This window comes from Porcisia hertigi, chromosome 3, assembly GCF_017918235.1.
Source record: "Porcisia hertigi strain C119 chromosome 3, whole genome shotgun sequence".
Taxonomy (NCBI): Eukaryota; Euglenozoa; class Kinetoplastea; order Trypanosomatida; family Trypanosomatidae; genus Porcisia; species Porcisia hertigi.
Genome location: NC_090562.1, coordinates 268,921 through 294,962, shown reverse-complemented (window position 1 = coordinate 294,962; position 26,042 = coordinate 268,921). Strand labels below are relative to the sequence as shown.

Below are 26,042 nucleotides of genomic sequence, written 5' to 3'. Positions count from 1 at the left end.
AATACGATGCTGTTAGTCTGTAGCGATATAATGAAGTCGTATATGGTGTATGGACCCCCCCTTCCCTTCCAGAGAATCTTCTCCGTCTCGTCGCCATCGCGCTTTGATTTGCGCACCTCATCCACACAGCCCCATATTATATTATATATATGTATCTGTGTGTGTGTGTGTGTACACATGTTATATGCAGCCAAGTCCTACGTCTGATGTACGCAATGAAAATCGGGGCGTCACCCCGTGCCTCTCTCTCTCTCACCGACTCATCTACACTCGTCCCTCCCCTCCCCCCCTCCCCCTACTTGACTCTCCTTCTACATCCCCTTTCCTGTTAGATTGTATCAGCACACCCACGACTATCATCCCCATCCTATCTCCTCCTTTCTCTGTCTTTGTGTGTGTGTGTGTGTGTGTGTGTGTATTGTGGAGTGTGTCGTCATCAGCGACACGCTACGGTTGCCCGTGTACTTGGGGAGGGAGGGAGGGGGGCTCTCTCTTCATTGTTGCGGCTAATCCCCGGACCCTCTCCCGGTTTTTACTTTGCTTTTAGCTTGGACTTCTCTTTTTATTTTGTGTGTGCGTCTGTGCCTCCCCCTCCCCCTCCCCTCCACCTCACACACACCCACTTGGCCAATGCTGCGCTGGGCAACGCATATCTTGGACAAGCTGAACAGCACTGCGGCTAGACCGCCAAGTACAAGCGAGGCGGACGCGGGGGAGGAGGGGGCCGCGCCGCGGCAACAGCAGAAGCCCCATGGCCCGCGCCATGATGTAGATGTACCGCCACTGAAGCCGTGGTGGCCGGTCGTGGATGCGGAAGACTCCTCCAGGGGCCCTGTGAGTCCCCCACTCCTCCTCTCCTCCGTCACACTCGCGGATGTCGGAACAGATGACGGCTACTGCTCCCCCGGTGTTCTGGACTTGGTGGCATCACTAAGCTTTTCAACGCCGGCTCCCCATGCCACATCCGGCACCGCCGCGCCAGCGATGGCGGCGACCGGCACGGGCGGTGGCCATTCGATGACGACGACGACGACGACGACGGACGCGAACGAAGGAAAAGATGACGTTGGGGATTTTTTGCAGAACGTCATTGCCGGGAAGACAGACGTGCTGCGCAAGCAACTCGCCCAGCAGAAGCTCGAGGCCGCTGCAGCATCCGCCAATGCTGGCAATAACAGCAGCCGCAGTCACACTCGTGGTGCGGGGGCGGGGACAGGCGATGGCGCTGTCTTTGCGGGGGGCAGCGCATCTACAGGCGGTAGAGAAAAAATGGGGCCCACAAAAAGCGGGATGGCGGAGTCGGGGACAGCAGGTACACCGGTAGCCCCTGGATCCACCTCGCAGCAGCAGCAGCAGCAGCAGGCTCGCCGACAGCACTACGTGAGCTCTGCCGCCCGCTCGCTGCAGGATTACGAGTTGATCGCATTTCTTGGCAACGGCACGTTCGCCGAGGTCACGCTGGCACGCAACAAAATCACTGGAGAGTACTTTGCCGTAAAGAAGATCTCCAAGCAGCGGGTGAAGGAGGAAGGCTGCATCGAGCGCACCTTCACGGAGAGACAACTGCTCGCCAAACTCCATCACCCCTTCCTGGTGCGCCTCTACCAGGCCTTCCAAAGCCAGACGCACTTGTACCTTGTGCTCGACTTCGCACAGGGCGGCGACCTCTACTACCTCAACAGGCAGCAGCTGTGGAACCGCAGCATGAAGCGAAACCTTGTGAAGATGCAGTACCCTTACTACCAGAGCACCTCCAGCACCTTCACCCCGGTGCCCCCTCCTCCCTCTGGGCCGCTGCCGCCCGGCACCAACAGCGCAACTGTCGCGACAGCGACACCTGCACAATCACCGCAGCCCCAGGCATCGCTCTCATTCTCCATCTCGGCGACCGCCGGCACCACACAAGTGATCACTGACACTGCCTTACAGTCTTTCCCCCATTCCGCTGAGGTGGTCCGACTAGCAGAGGCGGCCACCGATGCACCGCTTCAAGAAGCAAGTAGCAACAGTGGCACCACGACCTCGCAGAGAAACGCGTTCCTCGCGTCGTTGAGCATGGCTGACGGTGTCGGGGCCAACACGCTCAGCAGCACCTCTCGTTCAGGAATCACTGTGACCAACACCGCCACGGGAGAAGCGTTACCACTCGCTTGGGCACACGATGATGACGCGAGCGCCACCGCTGGCACGACCAACGTCGCCTCAGCCACAGCGACCCACGACGATGAGGTCAAAGAAACGAGCACGGATCTGATGAAGCTTGACAGCTCCATCGATAGGAAGCTCAGCAGGGCGGCTGTGTCACCCTCCATGGCAACGCGGCAGCAGCAGCAGCAGCAGGGTCGACGAGAACAGCGAGGCGCCATCGAATGCCCTGACCGCGACATGCAACTCACTGCTGAGTGCCGATACTACTTGGCTGACGCCGTCGATGAGTTTGCGACCAGCCGAAACACGGAAAGGAAAAGACCGACGACGGCATGCCTCGCCGCACGTACGACAGAGCCCACGGAGCCCCCAGCAGGCATGGGAAGGGAGTTTGCAGCCTCTGTCCAAGGCAGCGAAGCCGCGTCTTGGTCGACTTCGGTGGCGTCTACTAGCCGTGAGGGGTACCGACCCAGGTGGCGCACGCTTCCCGCGGCACAGCGTGGTGGTGGTGGTGGTGGTGGTGGTGCTTGCCGCGGCCGCCGCTCTGCGTCCCCATCTTCTTCCTCATCCACTGCTCAGGACAGTGATGTCAGCGACCAGCGAAGTGAGGTGAACAAAGCCTTGGTCCCTGGGGTTGGGGCCGCATCTCGCTCACCGCTATCCCCTGCGGGACCCGCGCCCTGTCCCCAACGCAGTGCGGACGGCACCCGTGATGTAACAACGGTGATGACCCACACCGAGCGCCACGAAAGGAACAGCAGTGGTGCTGGCGAATCACGCCGAGACGGGGAGTTGTCATCGGCAGGCTCGATAAAATCGGCGCCTTCGCCTGCGGAGCCCAAGCGGCGACAGCTGCGCAGAGCCTCGGCGGCTGAGCTCGCAGACGCCCTCGCTGTTACTGCCGCTTCCGCAAAAATGAGAACGGCGTCCTTGACAAGTGGCATGGGTGGGACCCGCCGCGCGACCAAGAGAGTGGAGGAGCACGAAAAGACGACAGAGAGTCTCTCACAGTTGATGGCGGAAGCCAAGGGGCCGCAGCCGCTCGCCAGCAGCGTCAGCAGTAGCAGCAATATCACCACCACCGCCGCCACGACCGCATCCAGCGTCACCAGTGCAACAAACACAACGCAACTGCAGAGGACGCACATCGAAATAAAGACGGCGTCATCAAGAAAAAAAAGAACGAAGGCGCAGTCTGACATCGACGGGCGCCCCTTCTCCAGCGATATTGCCGAACCAGCGAGACAGCTTTCGGACTTTGTGACGACGACGCCTGTTGGTGGTGTAACAGCTGCGCTGCGGGTCGATCTCGCCACGCCGTTCCACCAAGTTGCGATGGAGGGCAGCACGAGTGAGCTGTCAACGAAGCCGGGTGCAGAGATTGCGCCAGATGAGGCCCATCGCTTCCCGCTGCGACTCATCGCCTTCTACGCGGTCGAGGTGGCGCTGGTGCTGCAGTACCTCCACGGCGAAGGCTTTCTCTACCGAGACTTGAAACCCGAAAATATTTTGATGCGCAGTGATGGACATGTGATGCTGACGGACTTTGGCGTCGCCAAGTACCGCAAGGGTGCCATCATTACTCCATCCACCACCGGCGACGGCACGAACGTGGAGGATGCAAGCAGCCTGTCATCGTCTGCTGGCGCGGGCACCGACGGCAGGGCGAACAGCTTCACTGGCACAACGCAGTACATGAGTCCGGAGATGCTGCGTGGGCAACCACACGACTCCCGCACGGACTGGTGGAGTTACGGATGTCTTCTCTTTGAGTGGGCCAACGGGCGCAAGGCCTTTGATGCGGCGAATCAGTTCGTGTTATTCCGATCCATCGTGGAAGAAGATGTGAGGATCACCGCAGAGGACTACCGGCTCACTCTGCTGGAGGTCCACACACGCGTCGCGCAGCTACACTACCGCGCTGAGGAGGTGCGGCTGGAGCTCAAAGAACGCATGGCACGACAGATGCGGCGCAACCTCGCCCAAATGCCACAACCCTCAAAACTGTCAGCGGCGCTGTCACTCCCCACAGCCGAGGTTGTATACAACCCCAACAACCGTAGCTTCGATGTGCGGCTGCGCTCTGCAACAGCGCCAGTCATCCCCCCACCGCAGCCCGCTACTGACCGCGCCGTCTCGGCATCGGAGGGACTGGAAGAAGCAGAGGGGAACATCACAGGCGACAGTTGCACCTCGCGTCAGCAAAGCACTGGTCACTATACACAGAACCAGCACGCCCACCAACCGGTGCAAAGCCACGACCACGTGTCTCCGTACGTGGCAGCAACGACGGTTATGTTGAACGACTCGTTCATGAGCCAGCTCGGCGCACTCAACCCGAACAGAGCCTCTAGTGCGGATGACGACACTCAAGGACTGCCATCACAGTCGCTGCTGAGCAATTCCTTCGCCACCAACTCCTTCGCAGGCGTTGGATCGAGCTCTGTCATATTGCACTCCGGGGTGCCTGCCAACCTCTCCCTGCGCCTCACCACCACCTCGGCAGCGCTCCAGCACCAACAAGAGCAGCAAGAGCGACGCCGTCGCCATCAGCGAGGCCGATTGCGGCTGTCCTGCCTCACCCTCGACGAGGCAACACGGGACCTCTATATCACCGACGCTCTCGCGCAGATGAAGGAGGCGCTGGCGCTGCTGCGCGACCTGACCACGAGACTACTGGAGCGCCGCGTGGAGCACCGCCTCAGCGGCGAGGCTGTTCTGGAACACCCTTTCTTCACGTGCACATACGTCGTCTCGCAGCTGTACTACAGCGTCTATCATGAGCGTCTGCTCTCCACAGAAGTGCGTCGATTCCTGCGCACCGCCCTGAGCCCCGTGAACTCGGCGGTCGACCTCGTCACCACCTCAGTGGACGAGCCACAGCGGCAGACGCCGCTCTCCACCGCGTCAACGGTGACCTCTCTCGCCGCGACAGCCACCACCACCACCACCACCACCACCACCACCACAGCAGCAGCAGCAGCAGCAGCAGCAGCAGCAGCAGTCCCACGATGGCAAAGCCCCCTTCCGTTTTTGCCGCTGCCACCGCCAACGCGCCCGGAGGATTGGCGCGAACTTTTCATGGAGCGCCGCATTCCCGCGCCCTACGCGCCACGGCTGCGCACCCGCGATGACCTCCGCTACTTCCCTGCCGCCGTGACGGCGACGGGACTCTCCGCCGCGGCAGAGCAGCACCGCCGCATCAAGGAGGCGAAGGAATACCAAAAGGAATTTATGATGATGCGCGCCTCCGCCAACAACAACAACAAGGTGTCCACCGTCTCAAACAACAGCTTCGATGTTGCGAGCTTTACGGCAACTCTGTCCTGCTCTCATTCACAACTGCTTGCGACCGGCAGCGGCGGAGGCGGAAGTGGAGGCCCTCCCCTCGCTCTCGTGCCCCTGGACGTGGAGACTGCACAACGGGTACAGCAGCTTCTCGCTGCTAACTGTAATACTCTCACTATGCAGCATCACGATGATGTCTCTGCCCTGTCTAAGCTCAACAGTGACGAGTCAAGGACAGCCGCGCCCGTCTGTGCTACCCAACCCGCTTTGGGGATGCACCACCCGGCCACCGCACCGATCCCGCTCACATCACCCGGTGTTGACATGGGTGTCGACATCACCCAGCAGCAACCAGTGGTCCCCACGCTGCAGTTGCCCTCAGTAGAGGTGATGGGGGCCGCTGTTGCTCCTCTCAGCGACGCCTCACTGCCGGCGACCAAAACTCCGAATGACGTGTTGCTCCAGAGCTCCGTGTTTAGAAATGTGCGAGTGGCAGAGGACGCTGAAGAAGCGCAGCAACAGTGTCGCCTTAGTTGTTGTGCCAGCAATGTCGCTCTTGCTGACGTGAAGAGCGCGGCAGCGACCAGCACTGCGGTGGAAACAACAGAGTCTATTACACACACGACATCGCTACCGGACCCGGTGGTGGTATCGACACTTCCATCACACATGTCGGATCTGCCGTCAGCGAGGCTTCACTCCCCCAGAGTAGGCCCTTCGGACATGTCTTGCGCCGACACGTCACCCAGCTCAAGTCGAGCAAGCAGCATCGCACTGACCAAGGCACTCGCCGACGGCCTGGGAGACGGCAGCGGCGGTTCAGCGACGGCAGGTGATATGATAGCCGAATCACGACCAGACTTCTTTGACCGCGCCGCGACGCTGCCGCAGAGCTTCCTGGATGCTGCACTGGTGGTGGCAGCAGCAGCCCAGAAGAAGCAACAACAACAGCAGCAGCAGCAACAGCAGCAGCAGCCCTCTGCAAGCTCCGTTCCCGCGTCCAGTGCGTTGAGTGCGGATCTAAGCGAAGTGCGCCACGGCTGCGCAGAAGTCACAGAGAAGAAGGTCATTGCAACGGTGGCAGATTTGTCGTGCGCCTCGGGCTCCACTGACGTAACGGTCACCAGCACGGGTGCAGAGCTCAGCAGTCTGATGGACACGAACCCCACTTTACATGCGACTTCGCTGGTGCAACAGCAGCTGACCAAGGCATCTGACATCATGCTCAACGGCTCCCGATCATCCACAAGCCGCAAAACAGGGTACGCCGCCGCCGCCGCCTCCGCTGCTGCTGCTGACAGTCCACCTAATGGGATCCTTGTACCACATGATGACGAGAGCGACGGAACACAGACATTTTTGGAGGCTGCGAGGGTACACCCAAACACTGTAGAATGCGAGGACCACGATGGCGGTGGGGGATATTATGAGCCCGATGCCTTTGCCGAGGAGGACGCGCACGTGGCAGGCGGCGGCGATGCTGCCGCGGCCCTGGAAGAGGAGCCCAATGGAGGAGGTCACGTTGCAACCGTGGGGCACAACGCCGTGATTTTAACACTGGCGTCAAGGATGGAGGACAGCAGCTGCGACCACTCCAATGTGAGCGCACAGCCGCTAACGCCGACGCGGCGAGGCACGCTGCTCAGCACGCCCCGAGTCTTGAGCAGCACCAGCACAGGCAGATTGAGGAGCGGCCCCCCAAGCCGACTCTCGCCTGACGGCGACGACGACGACGACGACGAAGCCGACGGGGTCAGGAGCCGCGAAGGCGTCTCATGTACTGGACCACTCTCTACCGTGCCCATCAAGGCGCCGCCGACCGCGAGTACCCCTTGTACCCCCCCTGATCACCCACATCCACCGTTGTGTGGCGGCGCCACATCTCCCATGTATAGCACCCTCGAGGGCACACGAGAGCCCACGACACCCACGCCCAAAGGGGCGATGACGCCGATCCGCCAGTGCGGCGAGGTGCAAGGCGACCTCAGCGCCTTTGCCGCGTCATCGGTTTTTACATCAACGCCCCCGACCACGACGACACACATTGATGACTCGCAGCAATCGCTGTCGACCAGCCTTGGCGACAGCGGCGTTGGTAGACTGTACGGCACCAGCAGCGCGTGTGCAACACCACTGCCCACTGAAAAGCAGGCACCTGGTCGAGGGCGCCAAGAGCGCAGCCCCGACCGTCATCTTCATTGCTTCCCGTCGCTATCACTCGCAGTCGGCGAACAGCAACCGCAGCGGCTCTTCTCCGATGTGACGTCTGTCTCAAAACCCTCGCTGGGCGTAGCCCCCCCATCCTCTAGCATCGCATCCAGTACACACGTTGAGACTACCACGGGTGACGCTGGGCGATCCTTGGCAGCCGTTGATGTGCCACCTAGCGCCGATGTGGCGCATCGCGGTGTCGATCCATCATCGAATGTTGCGGCGGCGGTCACAAGACCGGCGAGCGTGAACGTCCGCGACGACAGGGATGATGTATGCGTCGCGGACGAGGTGGGGTACACGACAAGTCCTGACGGGGAGTGTAGCAGCAGAAGCAGCAAGGGTGGCCACTGCGACGACGACAAGAGCGACATCGACGATGACAGCGCCGCCACCAGCACCGCCACCACCAGCACCAGCACCACCACCACATCCAGCTCAAGCCAAGGGAAAAGCGAGAAGGATATGGAGAGAGAAGCCAATGAATTAGATGGCACGGCACAGCAACCGACGTCCTCCGGGTCCTCGATCTCAACAACATCAACAACATCCACTTCGGAACATACCTTCACCATGTACTCTGGCGCCTCCTCCACAAACTCCCAGGATGACAGCGACACGGCCGCCACGACAGACACAGGGGCAGCCAACTTGCACCAAACGCCTATGGGCTCACCGATGCCAAAGCTGGTGGTGGCCAACCTTAGGGGCGCTGTGCTGCATGGAGGTGCCGGTACGAGCACCTCTGGTGATGTGATGGCAGCAGGGAACCCGCATGACTACGTGAGCCCCATGGCGAACGCGCATCCACCTGCGGACAGCAGAGGCAGCAGCTCATTCCTTGGCAACGCACTCTCCTCCTACCCCAGCATCAACGCTATTAGTGGTTCTGGCGATATGGTAGAGCCTTACGGGCTTCTTACGGCCACGCTCTCTGGTGTCGAGTACAACGTCGATGATGAGGCGAACACGGGGTCACTTACAGAGTCACCGTGGTCTCCGCGTGGCTTTGGGTGGAGTCTGCAAAAAAGCAAAGCGGTCCTCGGGGGCAATGTTAGCAGCAGCAGCAGCGGAAGAGGCCCTCCAAGCACAGGCGACCGACGAGGCGTGCAGGCGCTCTGGGCACAGCAGCAACGCAAGCGAATCGCACGCGGACTACAGCAGCTACATCAGAGGCACCAGCAACTCGATCCTTCGGCGGGGAAGCCGCTGCTGTGCGAGACGGGCGCCGAAAGCGAACGTCGGGACGACAGCAGTGATAGTGGAGAAGACCAGTCGGGTGAGTCCAACCACAAGAGCAACAAGGCTATCAACCCCACAGGCATGCTATGCGACTTCGCCTTGAATGACGCTGCTGACAGCGTCGGTCGCTCACACCAAAGGCCGCAGCAGCAGCAGCAGTGCCTCCATGGTGTGTCACCGCAGCACCCGCCTCTGCACACCGGCTTGCCATACCATCAAAACGTCAGCGATTACGACGATGGAAACGATACGACCGCCGCCGCTGCTGCCACGGGTCCGGACGGTCGCCCAGTGCAGCGGCTATTCTCTCTCTCACCCAGCGCCTGTGAGCATGGCCGCAACTATGATCACGATGGCGATAAGTGTCAGCAGAACTCGGCCTCGACACACAGTGGCAACGAAGGGAGGGCAGACAACAGCGCTGGTGTCACCACCACCACCACCAACACCACCACCGGCGGCGGCGGTGTTGTTGGCGGTTTCGACCACTTTCAAAACTTTTCGTTCACGTCTCCCCAAATTCTGCAGCAGTACCTCGCCTCCTCCCCCGGGAGTGGGAGTGGTGGCCACCGCCACCGGGAGGGCGCTGAAGTGAAACCACCGTACCACCAGCGGCCTCGCCCGTAACCACATGGGACGGTGGCAGTGATGTAAGAAACTCGTGATACACAAAGGATGTGCAAGTGGATGGGGAGGGGGAGGGGGGGGGGCAGAGGAGGAGGAGGAGGGGCGTGTGCGCACAACCCTGTGAAAAAAAAGGTCAACCACCACGCCCCCCTTCCCTTCCCCACCCCCCCCCAAAAAAAAAATGTGAAGACACATGCGCATGCCCACACTCGCTGTTTCCCTCCCCCTTTTTTCTTCGCTTCACCTCCGTCCTCATCTTCCCCCTCAACGGTGATGCGTCGTTGGGTGAGGATGATGATTGAGAGGGGGGGGCGGTAGACTGTGTGTGTGTGTGTGGTGACGACAACCGATGCTCAAAACAATTTTTCCATATATTTATATTTATATTTATATATGCATATATACATCTGCAAACAGACTATTGAAGGCGGGGCGTACGGTGGTCGAACTTGAAAAAAGTGGCCATGCAAGTGTGTGTATGTTTCGATGCACATGAGGAAAAAGGGGTCAACGGAGGTACACGTGAACTCGGGGGAGGGAGAGATGAGAGATGATGTGCCTCACTTGCGCACACACATGCGTCTGTGCTACAAACCTTCTGACATACCACCCCACCCATTCCACCATCACCCTCTTCCTCTGTCCCTACTCCCCCTCCACACACACACACACGTGTCCTCTTCCTCCTCTCTCCTATCCTTTCACTGAACGATGTGAAACTCATTAGATTAGCGCTCGCATCCGCCACTACCACACGAACTCCATCCCAGATCAGAGCTGATCATACGCCCTCCCTCCCTCTCCACCCACCCACCACACCACCACCACCACCACCCTTGTATCGCTGATGCCGCCCTCACCATCATCGACGACGACGACGACAGCCGTGAGCTTTGTGGACGCAGTGAAGCAGCGATACGGCTCCACTGACGACCAAACGGAGGAGCCGCTCGGCTCGGCCTTTCAATGCGACAAGAAGTGGCAGTTTGTCGGTGTTCAGCAAACACGTGAAAAACAGAGGCGCCATGATCGACTAACCCTCGTCGTGCTACGCAACTGCGGCATCAACGTGGCCATGCACGAGCCCAGCGCCGCCATGGCCGCTGACAACAACACCAACGAGGTCCGAGAGGCCCACATGACTCGGCTAGAGGAGCTGGACCTGTCGGAGAACACAGCGCTCTCGTTGTCTGAGGCGGGAAAACTTTTGCCGTACCTCCCACGCCTGACGACTCTGCAGCTGTGCGACATACCTGATCTGCTGCAGATGAGAACAACATCCTCCACGGATGCGGCGCTCTCGTCCACGCACCTCACTAAACTGGTTCTTAACAATACTGGGTTCCGTTCACTGGCGCAGCTGCGTGCCCTTGTAGAGGTGCCACAGCTGAAGGAGCTGCACTTGGATGCAAACAAACTCACCGCACTCGACGTCGTCGCGCCGCCGCTGGCGTTGCGAGATACAGTGGAGGAGACTGCAACGAAGAACTCTGAGGCGGGTGCCGCGACAGGTACGGTGGTCTTCCCTCATGTCACGACATTGAGTTTGGCGCACAACGAGTTGTCAGACTGGCGAGCCATTGGTGCCGCCATCATGCAGGTCTTTCCGGCACTCACGCAGCTGTACCTGACGAACAACAAGCTTGAAGATCTTTTACTGCCAGAGGACCTCGTCGCGCGCGCGGCTGCCGGCGAGGCCCTCACAGCAGAGCGAGAAGATGGTGGTGTACTGCGGCCTTACAGGTACCTGCACCAACTGACTCTGCTTTGCATCAAAGACAACGCCACGCTGCGCAACCCCGGCACGGTAGACGGGGTTCGGCTTCTCTGCCCGCACCTGGCCACCTTTCGCATCACATACAACACACTGCTGCCGACATGGAACGACACCAACAGTCGCATGTATGTCGTGGCCGCCTTGCCGACGATCACGCTTCTGAACCGAGGCACCGTGCGGCCGAAGGAACGACTCGACTCGGAGCTGCTGTACGTCCAACGTGGGTTACTGCAGCGCCAGATGAATCAGGACGAGCGTGGTGGCACCGACAAGGGCAACGCCTCAGCCGCTGATGTCTCCTCTGAGCGTATCCCGTACCCACTCTTGGATGCACTCAAGGAGAAGCACAAGGATGTGGTGCTCACCATCCAGCGCGAGGCCGACACCGCCATGACAACAGACGCCAACTATATTTTGCTGAACGTCACGCTCTTCTTTGCAAACGGCTACGCTGCTGCGTCGTCGCCATCATCATCATCCCCGTCCAGTCCGATGATGATGGCGACGCAGACGCAGAGAATTCCAAACACCCTTACGGTTGCGAAACTAAAGGCGTTGGTCCACAAAGTGTTCCAGATCAAGCCGGTCAATCAGCGGCTCAGCTGTCGCAGGTGTGACGAAGGTGTGTTAGGGTCACCGAGGCGGCTGGACAACGAGCTGCAGACTCTCATGGACGTCGGGGTGTCCGATGGCACCATCATCTACGTGGAGGACGCCTCGTTGCGATGAGACCGCACATCGGCAAAGCAACGGCGGGGCGAGGGGGGGGAGAAGGGGGAGAGGGAGAGAGAGGGGGGGTTGACGGTGGCGGTGGCGGTGGCGGTGGCAGATCTGATTGGGCCATCGTGGAGAAAAACCAAACCAGGAATAGTGGCGAGGCATTCATCGACTAAGCGCCTACCTCGGGCCTTCCCACCTCCACCCGCTTCTGTCTGTGTGTGTGTGTGTGTCTGTCTGTCTGTCTCTTGTTGGCTCGGTCGCCGTCCCCTCACCACCTGACCTGACAAGTTCTCAAATTGTGCACCAAAAATCTCAAACACGAACCGAGCGACGATCGAGATACGCGCTGCCACGCATCATTCAGCGAATGGGGGCGCGCCTCTTTTTTTTTGTCCGCCTCCGGAGTTTTGACGCGTGCCCTCCGCCATCATCCCCCTCCCTACACACATTGTAGATGATGACAGCGCGGTGGTGGTGGTGGTGGCGGCGGGGAGCGGTCACTCACTCTTCCCTGCCCAACCCTCTGCGTGCCATCATATCCCCAGGACTTTTGATTGATTTTCCCTAGTAATGCACTGAGGTAACGCAAAGCGCTGCTGTTTCTGTCGTCGAGTTTTTCATGAGCCAAAGCACACGCGCGCGCACACACACACACATATATATATATATATGTATACCTCCTCTCATCATCGTCGTGCGCATGGACGTGAGCGAGCGCTGTGTACTGAGCGTCGCTCATTGCCGTCCCCCTCATCCCTCCTCTCTCTCTCCCGACCCCTGTCTCCATTGTTGACACTCACTCACCCACATTGCACGCTTGCACTGGCGCTGACGATACTACCACCGTAGCGATCCTCACCGAGAACCTCACGCGCACACACACACACACACACAGACACGCACACCAATATCGAATACTCACTGTCTCCAGTGACCATGCGGCAGCTTACGTATCAAGCAGCAGCCTTTACGGCGACGACATCGCTGGCCATCTACGCGGCATCGACTTCTCTACGAAGCTGCTGCACCGGCAGCCGTGAAGAACGTAGAGGTGCCGCTGCCTCCGCGACCTCGTCGTCGTTCTCTGCATCGCACAGACCTTCCTCAGCGCCGCCGCGTCACGCGCGTCCCGTTGGTGGCCGTGGCCCTGTCAAGGACCGCTTCCCTCCGGTGCCCACAGACCTTGCAGACCCGCGACGCCGCCTCGCGGTTCTCGTGGACGGCTCCAACCCTAACCTCATCCCTGGCAGCTGCACCACAGCGGACCAAGTATACCGCACAAGCTCTCTCTTCAATACGGTGCTACCGGCCGTGCTGCAGGTGGGGGTTCCAGTGCTGCTCCGCATCTTTGCGCACCAGCTGCCCGCCATTTGGGAGCCGCTGCTCGCAGGCAGCACCGCCACCACACACGGCACCAGCGCCTCTGCCAGCGACAGCGTGCCAACCGACAGTGCCGGCCACCCAATCCCCATCCTCCTCCCGCTTCCTCCTCTATCGTCACCGCTTTCGTCGGCCACGTCAGCCTCACCACCACAAGCAGCAGCAGCAGCGGTGGAGGAGGAGGCGGCGGTCATCACCCCCCACATACAGCTGGACTACTTTCGGGTGGAGCGCTTCATCCCACTGGCGATGCAAATCGAAGCGGATGCGCGTCACCTATACGAGTTTCGACACACCAACAAGTTGGAGGGGGTGTGCTACGTCTGCCATGAAGTCGACCGCGCCATGTACATCTCACTCATGCAAGAGCAACGGACGGGGTCGGCCGACCTGGAAGGGCTGCTGCGCGAAGTGAACCACACCGGCCAGGAGGGGGGGCCCTCAGTCCAAGAGGAACGGGCGACCTCGGCAGCCTTCTTTAATCAGTACGTCCTGGATGAGTTGGGCATGGCTGGGGAGCTACTGACTGACGCACGATCGAAAAACGGTGCGTGATGTGTGTTTCTGCGGCATTGAAGATCGTGTTTACCTCCCCTCCCCCCGCCAGTCGATTACTGTCAGTCATGCACATCTCTTCTAGGTGTGTTGTGGCGTCGGTTGTCTGTCTCAATGACTCATTAGTGTCACCCCTTCCCCTTCCCCCTGGCGTGTGTGTGTGTGTGTGTTGTCTGTCTCAATCCTGACTTGGAAAACAAAAGGGGGTGGTGGTGGTGGTGACACTCCCGTCCCCGTGCCCCCCTCCCCCCTCTCTGCTTTGACAACGCGCCACGCCACATTGTGTTTGAGCGTCTCACGGTGCGCCTTGCTTCAGTCACCGCGGTCGTCGCTTCACGTACGTGACGAGTAGGTGATGTGGTAACGTTCATGGGCTGCTCACCACCACTACCCAACAACAACATCATCAACCCCCCTCCCCCTATCGCCTGCATCCTCTTCACTCTTCCCGCTTCCCTGTGTGTGTGTGTGTGTGTGTGTGTGTGTGTGTGTGAGAAAGAGAAAAAAAAAAAGAAACGAGTGGTAGTGTTGGACAAACTCCTTCCCCCCCCCCCCAATCTGACTCACACACGCGCGGTGTGCACCCAAGACGTGCTTCAAGCCAAACACAAAATGGGCTTCGTCGATCGCGGAGGAGGGCGGGAGGCGAAGGGCTCGAGTCTGCGCCGCTCAAAGAAAAATCCGGGTGCCCCCACCACAAAGAATAAGAGCGCCAACAAGAACTACACAACACCCACGACACGCGCCACCACAACGCCGCCACCGGCGTGTGTGCCGATTCTCGATGCCCTGATCGCATCCATCGCCACCGCCGTTGAAGGAGACAAGGAAGAATTCGTGGCGAAGGCGGCCTCGACGGTGACGGGCTGCGAGAAGGCGCTGGCAGTCGCGCGCGATGCGGCACAGGGCGGACGTTTGCCCCACATCGACTCCGCCGTAGCGCTGCTATCGCGCAAGCTGGAGGACGATCAGGAGGGCATCTTTCGCCGCGCTGTCGAGGAGGGCCACCTGGCTGCGATGGTGTGCTGGTGCGGAGAAGTGGAACGGCAGTCACTGCTGCTGGATACGTGTGTGCAGCACAACAAGTTGTACCAGGGAGCGTTGGCGCAGCAGCACAGCGCCACCGACGGTGGTGTTCGACACGTGCGCTTCATGGACGACAATGCCTCCCCCTCTGGCGCCGTCGTCACTTCTATTACAACGGCCGCTACAGCATCGGCGTCGTCGTCGGCAAAATCTGGCGTTGTTCTGTACGCAGTGCTTGGCATCCACGTCAACAACATTGACCGATTGAACATGCGACTGCACGATCAGTGGATCAAAGAGCTCGAGACCAACGTAAAGCACGGCGACGTGGTTGGCGTCCTCACGGGGATCAATCTCAGTCGCGATCGTGGCACGCACTACGCCCAGGAGCGCCTGTTCAAGGAGTGTTGGCGCGTCGCAGCACAAGTACATCTGCCGCTCGTGTTGCACCTGCACGCGGCGGATGCGGCGACGCTCACGGAGACCGTCAACCGCGCTGCCGAGCTGCTTATCGAACTGCTTTCAGTGATATCGACGGCCACGGACGACGGCAGCGCCGCCCCGTCTGCCGTGGTGCTATACAACGGCTTGCGCCCGCTTCACGCCTCCACGGCAATGCAACAACTCGTCCGCGCACACCGTCCAGGAGCGAGGGGGACGGCGGCGACGGTTCCTTTTTATGTGTTAGCCACGGCGGACGGCCTGGTGACGACCAAGAGTGAATGCGAGGAAGGTGAGGCCACAGGGCAGGCCGAGAGCAAGCCGTCCATCGATGCGCTGGCGGCCCTCTTGCCTCCGCGTGTCGATCTCAGCTCCGATCCAGCCAGCGCCACTGCCACCGGCAGCGAAGGAGACGCTGCCGTGCACCTCTCACAGCTTCTCATCGGCACGGGTGCGCCCTGGGGCACGCCCCAGAATCTGCCAGACCCCCACCTCTGCACTCTGCCCAACGAGCCAGGGAACTACGCGTACGTTCTGCAGACTCTCTACGACACCATGAGGGTACCAGTGACACTGACAAGGCCGGCGCTGACCCTCGCCGATCTGTCAGCCATCGCTGTCTTGAATCATGTGAGCGTCTTCTTCCACGAGTACATCTCAGTGCACCGGCAGCAGCAGCAGCAGCACAGCAGTGGCGACAACGAGGCGATGACAGACGCTGAGCAACAGCGCCAGTGGGCCGAGTCCCAGCAGCCAGCAGCGCCGACGGCTGTGGCTGGAGTGGCAGACGATGACACGAGGCGGGATCTGGAGGCGCTCCTGGCGGAGGCGGCGAGGGAGCGGGAGCGGGTGGAACAGGAGCGGCTGCTCCAGGAGGCGGCGAGGGAGCGGGCCCGCAACGAAGAGCTCCAGGAGAAGCGCAGCAAACGGGATCGAAAGAAAAACGTGAAGGCGAATAACCGATCGAACTTCACCCACTTTCGGAACAAAGACTTCGCGCCTCGCCATGACCGGCAGGAGAAGAGCGCGCATCTTCGCGAGAGGTCGATCCGCGCGGGCAGCGGCACGGATGCTGCTGGCGGTGATGCCCATCGCGAGGGATCCCCGGCGTCGTCGTCTTCGGAGACCTCCGACAGCGACGCCGGCGCAGCGGGCGCCAACAGTCTGGCGGCCGAAGTGGAGGAGCTGTTGCGAGCGAATGCAGCCCACTGCGACGCGGAGCGCGTAGCGCAGCATCAGCAGCACCGATCACCAGGTCGGGGCAAGGGGAAGAGGAAGGGGAAGGGGAAGGCGGACGACCAGTAGCAACGGCAGCATCAGCAGCACCGGCGACAACCGATGGCAGCAGTGACGCTGGGAGAAAGCTACGAACCCTTTGGGGCTGGGGATGTGAGAAGAGGAGGGAGGGAGGGGGGGGAGGGGAGGGCTACACAGGTCAAAGCGAAGGTGCAAAGAACTCGTCGGCAACGCAAAAAAAAAAAACACGAAGACCCCAACAACCAAACTGACATGGTGAATGACAACGATGTCACAGAGAAAGAGAGCACCGAGTGGTGATAATCAAAACGACCGGTGGATGCTCGCATCTGCGCATAACACACGCGCACACACGAAACAAACCACGTTTTCCTCTCTCGGTGTGTGTGTGTGTGTGTCTTGGCGTAGCGGGCGAGAAGGCCTCTCTCTCGCTCTTTCCTTCCCCTCTCACCCGGTCGAGGAGAGGAGGAGCCCCCCCCCTCCCCAATGCCCGTTGTTAAAAGAAGAAATATATGTTGCGGAGGAAGCAGTATTGTGTCACATCTGGTGTGTATACATTTGACCATAATGTGATTCCAACACACACGCACATACACACACGTTTTCCGCCACATGTGCTAGTCCACTGTAATTTTAACGCGACGTCAAGCTGTTCGGCACTTTGGAGTAACTTCCTGTGTGTAATGTGTGTGAAGGGAGGGGAGGGGGATGATCCTTCTTGTGGTGAAGAGGGGGGTGACCAGACTCTCTCCCCTCTCGTTCACGCTTATACCCCCACCCACCCACACCCCCCCCACATCACTCTGCCACCTCACCACCACCACGATGGCGACCCGGCACTGCTGAAGCCCTCACCCTTCAGGAGCCGAACACCTTTCCCCAATCTCTTACCCCCCTCTCTCTCTCTCTGGTTCAACATTTATATATATTTATATATGTGAGTGTATACATCACTTGGTTGTACTGGTTTGTCTTTGGCCCCGCACATATTGGCCAGTCCTTCACCACCCGACACACGCATACACGCGACTTGTCCGCTGACAATTGTGATCTTCCAACGGGTGAAGCCGCCCGCCCTCCCCTCCCCCCCTCCTCGTCCCCCCTTCCTCCTCCTCGGGCCTCCACCGGCTGTGGGCATCACCATGGGGAACAGCGCATCCTCTGCTGCCAATGGGGCATCGCCTCAGTCGCAGTCTCCCAAGACGCCCAGCTGCAAAATCTGTTGCGCCTGTCCACACGAGCGCCGTGCCCGTGACGAGTGCACACTCCTCAAGAACATGGACGAGTGTGAGACGGAGATCGCTGCCTTTTATGCGTGTCTGCTGAAGGAGGGGTTCAGTGAGGAAGAAGTGAACGGGCTAAAGAAGAACACAAAGAAAATGTGAGCGGTGACGAGGTCGAGTCGAGACGAAGACGAAGACAAGGACACCACGGAGACAGACGGCAGCGGTGTGTGTGTGTGTGTGTGTGTGTATGTGTGTGGCGGGGGGAGGGACGAGGGTGATGGGGAATCACCACTGCCAGGCACTTTGCCTCTCTCACATCCGCACGCTTGCCACCACCACCCACCCACCCATCCCTCTCTTCACTCTCCCAAGTGGGCATTACAAAACTGCCACCCCCCCCTCACCCCCCCCATTAGCGGACACGGCACCCAGCCACACACAGCACAACACAACACACACTCACTCACACCTCCCAACCACTCAAATATGACACAGAAACGCATTCATAAACCCAAGAAGCTGCATAACACAAGGAGAGGAGGGGGAGGAGGAGGGGAGAGAGAGAAGTGCCTCGAATGATGCGTGGTGAGGCTCTGGTAGGAAACAAGCAGAACACCGGTGTGTTTTTTGCAACACAGTCGCCACCACCACCACACCCCCCCCCAACCACCACCCCAACCACCACCACCACCGTCGCCGCCCCCCATCCTAATGTAAACCGAAGACGTCCATCTACCACCAGCGGCAGCGTCCAGCGGCACGACGTCTCTCTTTAGTCTGGGATTGTATTATGTACTCAGCTTGCCCCCGTTGGTATCATCTCTCTCTCTCTCCCTCCTCCCCCTCCCCCCCCCAAAAAAAAAAAACGAAAAATTAAGATTTTCCAACTCACACACACACAAACAGAGAGAGAGAATGTCTGCCTCGACATCACCTTCGGCGTTGCGGCTACCGTCGATTGTCCATATGATCAACCGGCGTCAACCGCCTGCAGGCAGCACGGCGGTGCCCAAGCACGCCTCTAAAACAAAAGCTGCAGCAGCGGCTTCGTCGTACTCTCCTCCCTTCCAGGTATTTCCTGATCTGCCGGACCAGCTGATGTGCTCCCCGGACAACTCCGTGTGGGTGTACGGACAGCACTCGATCTCGCTGCTTGCCTCTGAGGCAACGATGAAGACAAAGTTGAAGCAAAAAATCAGCTGCATGATGCAGGAGGCTCAGCGGCACTACGACATCAGCTGCGCCTTCTTCCACTCGCTGTCAAGCGAAGAACAGATGGCAGAGGTCCTGCGTGCGAGCGGTGGCGGCACACTGGTGCCTCCGCCTCCGACTAACGCGACCTCCGCGTTGACTGCCGGCGCATCCGTAAAGCGCGACCACGAAGGAATAAGCGAGGACAATGGATCAGTAGGGAATAAGTTCGACCGGAAAGGCCTCGCCGACGCTCAACGCGCGCTGCGAGACGCATGGCCGACGTGGGGCAAACAAGACATGAACAACCCCGCCAGCAATCCTGTCTCGCGCGAGGTAGAGAGCGGCGATGATGTGGAGCTGTCACAAAACTGTTACGCACCCGGCCTCCGGGTGAACCTTGTTCTCGACATCATTGCATCCCGCAAGACCCTCGGCCCTTCGCCGCTGAGTAGCCAGACGTACCGCCTCACCGAGTTCCTGCACCGCCTCATCTTGGAGCCCTCCACCACACAACCGCCAGCAGACTCCTCCCCAAAGCCAGCCAGAATCCGCAAACCACCACCCATCGCCACGACTGCGGTGGGATCCGTCCTCGCGCGCACCAAGTGTGCCCACGCCACAAAGACAGTAGCAAAGCCAGCGGAGTGCGACATGGCTCTCCATGTGCGTTCTCTTGTGATTGGCATCAGTGATACGGACACAATTCTTGTCGGCCGCCATCTTGTTTGCCCCTACCGGCATCTTCCCACCCCGACGTCAACAATGATTCGACTCCGTCGCGCAATCGAGGCAGCAGCCGATGAGGAGCAAGACGGCTCCCCCCTGAAGGCTGCTGTCCTCACCTCCGACACCGCCGCGAGCCCAGCCACCGCCACATCAGGTGGCCTCGAAGGACCGGAGCAGGTGTCAGCTGCAGCGCCAGAGAGCGACACGACCACGCCTTCTTTCCGCCGTGTCGTCTCCAGTCAACTGGCGCGCTACCACCGCATCGATGCGTTACTTCCAGCACCGTATGGTCGGGTGCCCCCGCAGTCGCTGGATCAGATCGATCAGAACCGGCTGATCCTCTGCGCGCCACCACCACCACCGCCGCCACCGCCCTCCTCCTCCTCTATCCGCATGTCTCGGGTCGGCTGAATGACGACTGGAGAGTCGGAAGAGGGGGAGGGAGGGAGAAGCCCCGCACTTTTGTGAGCGAATCTACCGAGAGTGGCGTGAGTGAAGAGAATGCGGTATCGAGTGTTTTCTTCTACAGATACGAGAAGTAGCCCCCCCCCCTCACTCTCCCCACCACTTCCCAATCCAGAGAAAGAATGAGGGGGGAGGGGGGAGGGGGGGGGGACCTGTCCGTCGTGCTGGCACGTACACACACACACACACATATGTTTGTTGCTGTTGTCTACGCACAACACCGCCCCCATCCCCCCTCCCCTCCCCTTTTTTTTTCTCCTCTTACCCCGCTGCTGCATATATCCCTGCGTGTGCGGTATGCTCACGTTGTCCCTGATGTAATTTTTATCAGTATCCTCATCGCCTGCGGAACAGAGCCCTGCCTTCATTTATTTCTTCCTCCCACCCCACCCCACCCCACCCCTCTCTCTCCCCCACCCCCGCGGGCACAGGCTTTTGGAGTGTCCTCAACAAGAATGTGTATGTCCATGAGTCGCAGTGTGAAGGAGCGCCACCGGCTCTCTCTCTCTCTCTCTCTCTCTGCGTAGTTGCGCTCTTGATGATGCGCCCCCCCCCCCCTCTCCCACCTCCTCCACTCCACCCGCCCACCCGACTCTCGTGGTGCTCAAGTGGTTCGGGGTCACTCACCCACATATGATGCCCCCTCCACACACCTCTGCCCACTGACCACCCCACCCCCACTTCACCCATCCATCTACCCTTTCCTCCACCCCTCCCCCACCCCCCACCCCCTGTGGCTGTGGCTCCCTCATCTCCACGCAACGCCACTCATCCCGTGACCACTAATAGCCCCACCCAAGCACTCCCACCACCACCGCACCCCTCCTCCCCCCCCCCTCCACTCGCCCGTATTTCTTTTTAATTTTTCAAAAGAAGCGAGGGGGAACCTATGACTGTTGCAGATTCTCCACATGAGGCCACGCATCGGCCTGTTGACTCACTGTAGTGCCGGTACACCACCGGGGCTGCCGCCGCTGGGTGCCATCACTTCCTTTGCGAAGGCTATAAACCATCGACTGCCGCAACAGCCACACACGGCGCGTCGACACCACAGTGGTGGTGGTGGTGGTGGTGTCTCCTTGGCCGACCTCGCAAAGGTGTTCCAGCAACTGGGCTCAGAGAGTCCAGGATGCACTCAACAAGTGGAACTCGGTCGCGGTGATGCAGCCGTTTCAGTGACGGCGGCCGCCCCCGCCGCGTCGTCCTTGGACACACCGCATGGGACGGATTGCAACGGCTTTGCCAAGGCACTACGGGATAGCTCTGGTTCATCCTCTCATCAGGGGTATCCTAGCAACAGAACGGGCGCCACCACGAGAGGCGAGTCAGTGAGTCGCGACCCGCCTCATAAACCAAGTAAGCAACCACGCAAGGAATCTGCAGTGCGTCATCCACTTATCAGCCTCTCTCCTGCCTACGCGGCGCGACTGGCGACACTCACAGAGGCGCAGCTCTGCACCGAACTCGAGAAACAGTTGGGTAGGCTGGACCACAGCAATATTATGCAGTGCTTGCACGAAGTGGTGCGTCGACTGTCTCCAGACCCCCTCAACACCGCCTCCTCCCCTGAACGCACCACCGATTGTGATGACAGCACCGCAAGTGACGCGAAGAGGCGTAGGTACAGCACCGGCGCAGAGGACGTCGTGTCCTCATCCCCGGCGCACACACACGCAGCGAACCATCGACTCCTCACAGCCGTGCTAAGCGCGCTCCATCGGATGGATGTCTACGTCATGGAGGCGGAGACGGAATGGTCTCCACCGAGCGCATCCCCACACACACAGCAGCAGCAGCAGCAGCAGCAGCACCACCACGACGACGGTAAGTCGTTGCGCGAAACGCCGTTCTCTGCGCGCCTCTGTCGCGTACTCCTGCAGTGGCTCTCACGCGAGGTCTCATGCATGACTGCCACAGTGTCACTCCAGGTTCTTCATCTCCTCGCGCAGCAGCGGCTGATGCACATGGATGCGGTTCTGGAGACGCTCGTGGACACCATAATTGTGCACGTGGAGCGGCGTGGCCCCGCGGCGGCGGCGGCGGCGGCGACGCGCCCACAGACAACCGACCGGGCCTTCACAGTGGAAGACTACAGCCTTCTCCTCGACACACTGGCACGCTACCAGGCGCAGCTCTTGCGTCTCTCGTACCTGCGTCAGTCCACAAACCAAGAACGTGACCCTCTCAACAACTGCGCTTTGAGACGTAGTAATGATTGCAGTCTGAGTACCGAAGGCACGGCGGCAGACGAGGCCGGGATGACCGACTACGCCATCGATCCCTGTTTGGCGTCCGCTACAGCCGAAGTGCGGCGTCGCGCGCTCGACCGCAGCAGGCACCCCGTGGCGAACGGCCGTCTGTTCCATCACCTGGCAGAGTCTTTGGCGCTGACATTAACGAATAGCCAACGAAGGTGCCTCGCAGAGTCGACGACATGCGGCGCTGCAACACACCCCGTCGACACGGCAGACGCGTCAGCGGCGCGGCTGCTCAAAACAAACTCTACCAGCCTCCGCTTCCTCATTCGGGCTCTGAGTAAGCTGCAGTGGTGGCACGATGGTCTCGCTGCCGCGCTCGCGGCACCACTGACGGGGTACGTCCGCGCCCATCCTGAGTCTGCTCTGGTGGTGGTGGGGCTCGTTGGACGGCGCGAGAACCGCAGCGGTGATGCTAGCTTACTGGAGGCGCTGCAAGACAGTCTGATCACGCAGCTGCGGCGTCGTCGTCGTGCGTTGACGCTGCGGGCAGGAAGGGCACCGATACCTCGACAAGGCCGAGCGACACGGGTGGAACACAGCGCCTCCGTGGAGAACGACGCATGCGGCATCCGTAGGGGGGAAGAAGTGCAGCACGGCGGGGGCGGAGCGCAGCCGTACTGGAGCTCGACAGCCATCGGCGCTGTAAAGAAGGCCGAGTCCCCCAGCAAAGCAAATTTTATGGAAGGCGATGATCACAGAGGAGAGGATTGGGAAGAGGGTGGTGAAGCGGACATGCCACTGCTCTCCACCCTGTATTACACGACGCCCGAGCCGACCCACAGCGGATCACGCGCGCTCCTCGCTACCGCTACCGCTACAACATCCGTCATGCCGTCGGTGGTGTTGGCAACACAGTGCGGGGCCGCCCCACCGTCGCCCCAGAAGAAGTTCGCCCCTGACTCAGCGGCGTCGCTCACCCTCATTGACCTACACGCTCTTCCGGGCACCCTGGAGGCGCTGTGTCGCTTCCACGTGCGGACGATTGCGGGGACAATAAAAAGTGACGCACGGGCACGGCTCGTACGCAAAATGTGTGAACTGCTCAGTCTCGTGTTCGACGACACCTTGCGCGGCATCACTTCCCTTGACGCCATCCCGCGCGACCTCACGCCAGCCCTCCTGTCGCGAGTTCTGCTAACCCTGCTGGAGGCAACAGAGCAGCTGAACCAAGTTTGGCGCACCACCAATGAGCCTGATGCGTCGACGCACAGCAGCGAATACGTGAGCACGGATATGCCCCACAGCCCTCATCACCCACTCGTGATTGAGCTTGCGTACGCGTGGATTCTCCAGGTGATGCAGAGTCGCAGTCCGCCCCGGCCGCCGCCGTCCTCCTCCTCCTCCTCTCAGCTTGACGAGAGCACAGCCGCGGAGGCGGCGCAGTTCCATCGAATCGCAGCGTCAGCCTACTGGCGACGCGCCGTGGCCGTGCATGACGCGTTGGTGAGGGCTGACATCCTGCGCTGCACCCGCCCGTGCTCCAGTGACGCCGCTGCAGCGCTCCACAGGAAGTACTACATGCCACACGACGTTCTGCGTGCCGCGCCGAGAGTCAACGAAGCGGTGCAGCGCTGCAAGACGCGTATCGAGGCGGAGCGCAGGCGGGCTGCAGCAGCTGAAAAAGGAGACGTTGAGCAACATGAGCAGCAACATCAAGCGGTGCCATGGCGGTATGCTTCTGCAGCTATTCGGGACGCTGCGCGGCAGCGGCGGCAGCAGCGGCAGCAGCACTCCTCCTCCTCCTCCTCTTCGCCCTCCCCTCATCATCCACATCGTTGTACTACCACTGTGCGACCAGTCCAAACGAGTGATGTCTTTGCAGGCTACTCTAAGTCCCTCTCTCGCTTGCTCTAACGTGCGCATACGCTAAGTATTCTCTGGCACACCTAACGCCGCCCCCTTCCCCCCCCTTCCCTTTCAACGCAGGTATACGGCAGCACAAAAAAAAAAAACTACAGACATCTCAGAAGAGTTGAAGAATTTATTTTTTTGTGGGTGGGGAGGGGGAAGGGGGGGAGCGCTTGTGCGGTTGTCTGTGTGTATCGGTGTATCCCCCCACCCCACCCCACCACCACCACCACCCCCTTCCCTCCCTCTCCAGCACCCCTTTTCCTTCACTCCTCCATACCTTCCCTCTCCCCTCCCCTTTCTCTCGACCCACCTAAAATCCACAGAGAGCACCACCACTACCCCCCCCTTGTACACGATCTCTACACATATATGTATCTAGACACATAGATACATACATACATGTGTGTGTGTGTGCATATTCGATATCGAAACAACAAACAAACAACAACAAAAAAACGGGGCAGGTGAAAAAAAAAAAGTGAGCCGGTCAAATGGAGCGCTGCACGCAGTACTTCGCAGAAAAAGGTGCGCTCTTCCTGCTGGATCGTATTCGAGAGTTTGACGAGAGCAGCGCCACGGTCGAACTCGCCGCCACGCGTCTGAACTGCGATGCAGCCCATATTGCCAAGTCACTGTCTTTTTTGCAAAAGAAGACAATGAACAAGGCGGAGGTAAAAGCGCGCCAGAAGAAGATCGCAGAAGCCCGCAAGCAGGGCCACGACGTCACTGGCGCAGCGGAGAGCGAAGTCACAAATGCCTGGGCTACCGACTCCCCTCTTGGTGACAGCCAAATCGCTGTGATTGTAACGGCGGGTGACGCGAAGGTGAACACGAAGAAATACAAGGAAAAATTTGCGTGTCAGCCTCACATGCTGAAGCGTGAGATGGTCGAGTCTTCCACTGGCTTCCCGCCCGGAGGCGTGTGTCCTTTCGGTCTCAACGACAACGTCAAAGTTTACCTGGACGTGTCACTGAAGCGCTTCCCCTATGTCTACCCAGCGGTGGGGACAGCGAACTCCGGCATCAAGATCACACCAGATGAACTGGAGCAGTACGCGTCAAATTTGATCGAGTGGGTGGACCTGTGCGAGGGGTGGCAGCCCGCAGAAGGTGCTGCCGCTTCCACCGCTGAGAAGGCCGCCATGGACAGCAAGAGCACCACTGGCGTTGTCAAGGACCGTGATACAGCCTCCAAGAAGGCGGAGAACGAGGCTCTCATGTCAGCGGAGACAACGGTGTAACGCACACAAATGCGCATGTCCGTGTGTCTCCGTGTGTGTGCGCGTGCCAAGAAAGTGACGTGCAGGATGGCATGAAGAAGGAGAGGAGGAGGAGGAAAAGAGGGGAAGAGGGTGGATCCGTGACGCACTAGAAAACGTGTGGTGGGTGCCCCTCTTGTCGCTGTGTGTGTCCCCTCCCCCTCCTCCTCCTCCTCCTTCGACGGTGCACCGGGCCCTCTCCCTCTCCCCACACCCTCTTGAAGGGCTAATCACCTGCACGTGGGCGCGTACAGACAGGCACGTGTAGTCACCGCTGACATTGTGCTTGATGACCACACACACACACACACGCACACACAACCTCTATTCACATCATCTCCCTTCAATTTAGCACAGAGACCTGCGCGCCATTACAGCCCTTTGCCCTCCC

General features: G+C 59.9%; 8 protein-coding genes across 8 annotated transcripts; all 8 read left to right on the top strand.

Moving 5' to 3' along the window:
• Window positions 1-630: 630 nt before the first annotated feature.
• JKF63_07764 (uncharacterized protein) lies at window positions 631-9,516 on the top strand (the record flags this gene model as incomplete). Its single annotated transcript, XM_067903695.1, has 1 exon — window positions 631-9,516. The coding sequence occupies one exon, from the start codon at window positions 631-633 to the stop codon at window positions 9,514-9,516; it is 8,886 nt and encodes a 2,961-aa protein (XP_067759895.1).
• An 847-nt stretch (window positions 9,517-10,363) lies between these two features.
• JKF63_07763 (uncharacterized protein) lies at window positions 10,364-12,022 on the top strand (the record flags this gene model as incomplete). Its single annotated transcript, XM_067903694.1, has 1 exon — window positions 10,364-12,022. One exon carries the CDS (start codon window positions 10,364-10,366, stop codon window positions 12,020-12,022), a length of 1,659 nt encoding a protein of 552 aa, XP_067759894.1.
• A 927-nt stretch (window positions 12,023-12,949) lies between these two features.
• On the top strand, window positions 12,950-13,948 carry JKF63_07762 (uncharacterized protein; the record flags this gene model as incomplete). Its single annotated transcript, XM_067903693.1, has 1 exon — window positions 12,950-13,948. One exon carries the CDS (start codon window positions 12,950-12,952, stop codon window positions 13,946-13,948), a length of 999 nt encoding a protein of 332 aa, XP_067759893.1.
• A 612-nt stretch (window positions 13,949-14,560) lies between these two features.
• JKF63_07761 (uncharacterized protein) lies at window positions 14,561-16,720 on the top strand (the record flags this gene model as incomplete). Its single annotated transcript, XM_067903692.1, has 1 exon — window positions 14,561-16,720. One exon carries the CDS (start codon window positions 14,561-14,563, stop codon window positions 16,718-16,720), a length of 2,160 nt encoding a protein of 719 aa, XP_067759892.1.
• Window positions 16,721-17,814: 1,094 nt separating this feature from the next.
• JKF63_07760 (uncharacterized protein) lies at window positions 17,815-18,057 on the top strand (the record flags this gene model as incomplete). Its single annotated transcript, XM_067903691.1, has 1 exon — window positions 17,815-18,057. The coding sequence occupies one exon, from the start codon at window positions 17,815-17,817 to the stop codon at window positions 18,055-18,057; it is 243 nt and encodes an 80-aa protein (XP_067759891.1).
• A 756-nt stretch (window positions 18,058-18,813) lies between these two features.
• On the top strand, window positions 18,814-20,229 carry JKF63_07759 (uncharacterized protein; the record flags this gene model as incomplete). Its single annotated transcript, XM_067903690.1, has 1 exon — window positions 18,814-20,229. The coding sequence occupies one exon, from the start codon at window positions 18,814-18,816 to the stop codon at window positions 20,227-20,229; it is 1,416 nt and encodes a 471-aa protein (XP_067759890.1).
• A 965-nt stretch (window positions 20,230-21,194) lies between these two features.
• On the top strand, window positions 21,195-24,395 carry JKF63_07758 (uncharacterized protein; the record flags this gene model as incomplete). Its single annotated transcript, XM_067903689.1, has 1 exon — window positions 21,195-24,395. The coding sequence occupies one exon, from the start codon at window positions 21,195-21,197 to the stop codon at window positions 24,393-24,395; it is 3,201 nt and encodes a 1,066-aa protein (XP_067759889.1).
• Window positions 24,396-24,883: 488 nt separating this feature from the next.
• On the top strand, window positions 24,884-25,633 carry JKF63_07757 (uncharacterized protein; the record flags this gene model as incomplete). Its single annotated transcript, XM_067903688.1, has 1 exon — window positions 24,884-25,633. The coding sequence occupies one exon, from the start codon at window positions 24,884-24,886 to the stop codon at window positions 25,631-25,633; it is 750 nt and encodes a 249-aa protein (XP_067759888.1).
• Window positions 25,634-26,042: the final 409 nt, after the last annotated feature.